Below are 2,903 nucleotides of genomic sequence, written 5' to 3'. Positions count from 1 at the left end.
AGTGAGTCTCCTGCCTCAGCCTCCCGAGTAGCTGGGACCACAGGCACCTGCCACAACGCCCAGCTATTTTTTGGTTGCAGCCATCATTGTTGTTTTGGCGGGCCTGGGCTGGATTCGAACCCGCCACTTTAGGTGTATGTGGCTGGCGCCTTAGCCACTTGAGCCACAGGTGCCAAGCCCTGAATACTGTTTTATTGCACACAAATATTGATCATGTCTTTTCTTGCATATAAATAGCAATTCATTCTCTACTAGAAAAAAAAAAAAAGACTTGTTCCTTGTTTTGACCTCAGTTTATTTCTATTGAATTTTCCTCAAAACTACTTTCTCAAAATACTACACAGACTCCCTCATATGGCACTGTTTGCAGTTCTGTGAATCTACTGTGTAGTTTTTCTTTTTCCTTCCTTTCTTCTTTCTTTTGGAAATAGGGTCTCACTCTTGTCACCTGGACCTCCTGCCTTGGTCTCCCAAGCAGCTGGCACTACAGGCATGCCATCACACTTGACTAATTTAATTTTTTTAAATAGAGACAGTGTCTTCTCTCTCTCTCTCTTTTTTTTTTTTACTTTTAGACAGAGTCTTACTCCATAACCCTGGGTGGAGCACCTCAGTGTTATACCTCACAGCAGCCTCAAACACTTTGGCTCAAGTGGTCCTCTTGTCTCAGCCTCCCAAGTACCTGGGACTATAGGTGTCCACCACAATGCCCAGCTATTTTTTAGAGACAGAGTCTCAGCTTAATGTTTGTAGCTCAAGTGGCGAAAGTGCCAGCCACATACACCAGAGCTGGTAGGTTCGAATCCAGCCTGGACCTGCCAAACAACAATGACAACTACAACCAAAAAAATAGCTGGGCATTGTGGTGGGCGCCTGTAGTCCCAGCTACTTGGGAAGCCGAGGCAAGAGAATTGCTTATGCCCAGGAGCTGGATGTTTCTTGTTTGTTTGTTTGTTTGTTTTGTTTTGTTTTTGTTTTTTGTTTTTTTTTTGAGACGGAGCCTCAAGCTGTCCCCCTGGGTAGAGTGCCGTGGCATCACGCTCACAGCAATCTCCAACTCCTGGGCTCAGAGCTGGATGTTTCTATGAGCTGTAATGCCATGGCACTCTACCCAGGGAGACAGCTTGAGGCTCTGTCTCAAAAAAGAAAAAAATAGAGACAGGGTCTCGCTCTTGCTCAAGCTAGTCTCAAACTCCAGAGCTTAAGCAATCCCCCTACCTTAGCCTCTCAGAATGCTAGGATTATAGGTGTGAACCACCCCATTCAGCCCCTGGCTAATTTTTCTATTATTAGCCTCACCTTTGTGTCTTCCTATTGGCTATCCAAGTCTTTAAGTTGTTTTATATTTTATTCCACTGTATATCACTATTGACTAGCACATCATCCAGCACATAATTGATCAGCAAATGTATCTAGTTTCTAACTGGAAGACATAAAGAGAGGCCATTTAAATTCTCATATTTGAAAAAGAAAGGACTGAATGAATACATGAATGAATGTAGTACATAATGAATGTCAAGATACTTTAATACTTTTCTCATAAAATAAAATACGAAACTGGGTATTTAATGAACCCCCTGTATGCTACATTTTCATACAAAGCATTGAAAACAACTTCCTATCTACCGTCCTCCAGTGCTGACCATGCTGCCTTGAACAGGATTGTGTTGTTACAGGTACCAGTGTCATTTGAGGATGTGACTGTGGACTTCAGCAGGGAGGAGTGGCAGCACTTGGACTCTGCTCAGAGACGCTTGTACCGGGATGTGACACTGGAGAACTATAGCCACCTGCTTTCAGTGGGTAAGCACAGCCTCCCTGCGCACCTGCGGGGGTGGGGGGACCCAGTGAGGGTGTTTTCATTCTCAGCAGCTGAGCGCTGTCCCGTATTTGAAGTGTTGCTGGTGTCCTCCCCGATTTGTCTGGGATTCTTCAGTCCCTTTTCACCTCTGTGACAATTACTCGGCTCCTAGTGAAACGTGGTTACTTTTCTGAAGAGCAAATGGAAAGTGTCACTGAAAGGCCCCTTGAAACCCAATCAGCTGGACCCGATCCTGTATCATGTCCTGTTAACAGGGTACCGAGTTCCCAAGCCAGAGGCCATCTTCCTGTTGGAGCAAGGGGAGGGGCCATGGACCTTGGATGGGGAAGCTCCACACCAAAGCGGTTCAGGTGAGTGAGTGATCCGGGCAGATGAGGACATGGAAGTAAATGTCACTTTCCCTAGGAGAGGCCGATGCTTTTGAAAGGCTGTGAAGATAGTCCATCTTAAAAGTTCTAAATCTTTGGCTCGGCGCCTGTGGCTCAAGCGGCTAAGGCGCCAGCCATATACGCCCAAGGTGGCGGGTTCGAATCCCCAGCCTGGGCCCACCAAACAGCAATGATGGCTGCAACCAAAAAATGGCCGGGCGTTGTGCCGGGCGCCTGTGGTCCCAGCTGCTTGGGAGGCGGAGGCAGGAGACTCGCTTGAGCCCGGGAGTTGGAGGTTGCTGTGAACGTGATGCCATGGCACTCTACCCAGGGGGATAGCTTGAGGCTCTGTCTCAAAAAAAAAAAAAAATTCTAAACCTTTGGCTTTGATTAGAGATAGGTGACAGTAGCTCTCGTATGCCTAAATGGCCATACGAGGGCCATCTCCACGTATGGCCTTTGTATTGTCTTCTTCTTTGCTTGGCTTTTTTGTAAGAGATTTGTCTCTAAAGGGCCAGGTTGTGTGGCTCAGGCCTGTAATCCTAGCACTCGGGAGGCTGAGGCAGGTGGATTGCTTGAGTTCAGGAGTTTGAGACCAGGCTGAGCAAGAGTGAGATCCTGTCTCTACTAAAAATAGAAATACCAGCCAGGTGTTGTGGCAGGTGCCTGTAGTCCCAGCTACTTGGGAGGCTGAGGCAAGAGGATTGCTTGAG

General features: G+C 47.1%; 1 protein-coding gene across 1 annotated transcript in view; it reads left to right on the top strand.

Moving 5' to 3' along the window:
- Positions 1–2,903, top strand: part of ZNF41 (zinc finger protein 41) — a 47,027-nt gene that overhangs the window by 33,023 nt on the left and 11,101 nt on the right. Inside the window, 2 exon segments of the mRNA XM_023519056.1 lie at positions 1,637–1,803; positions 2,077–2,172. Of these exon segments, the coding sequence (XP_023374824.1) occupies positions 1,637–1,803; positions 2,077–2,172 (263 nt within the window).

Source organism: Otolemur garnettii, unplaced genomic scaffold, assembly GCF_000181295.1.
Source record: "Otolemur garnettii isolate 467f Iridium unplaced genomic scaffold, OtoGar3 scaffold00153, whole genome shotgun sequence".
In the NCBI taxonomy this organism is placed as follows: domain Eukaryota; kingdom Metazoa; phylum Chordata; class Mammalia; order Primates; family Galagidae; genus Otolemur; species Otolemur garnettii.
The sequence above is the reverse complement of the archived record's forward strand: the minus strand, read 5'-3'. Positions and strand labels throughout refer to the sequence as shown.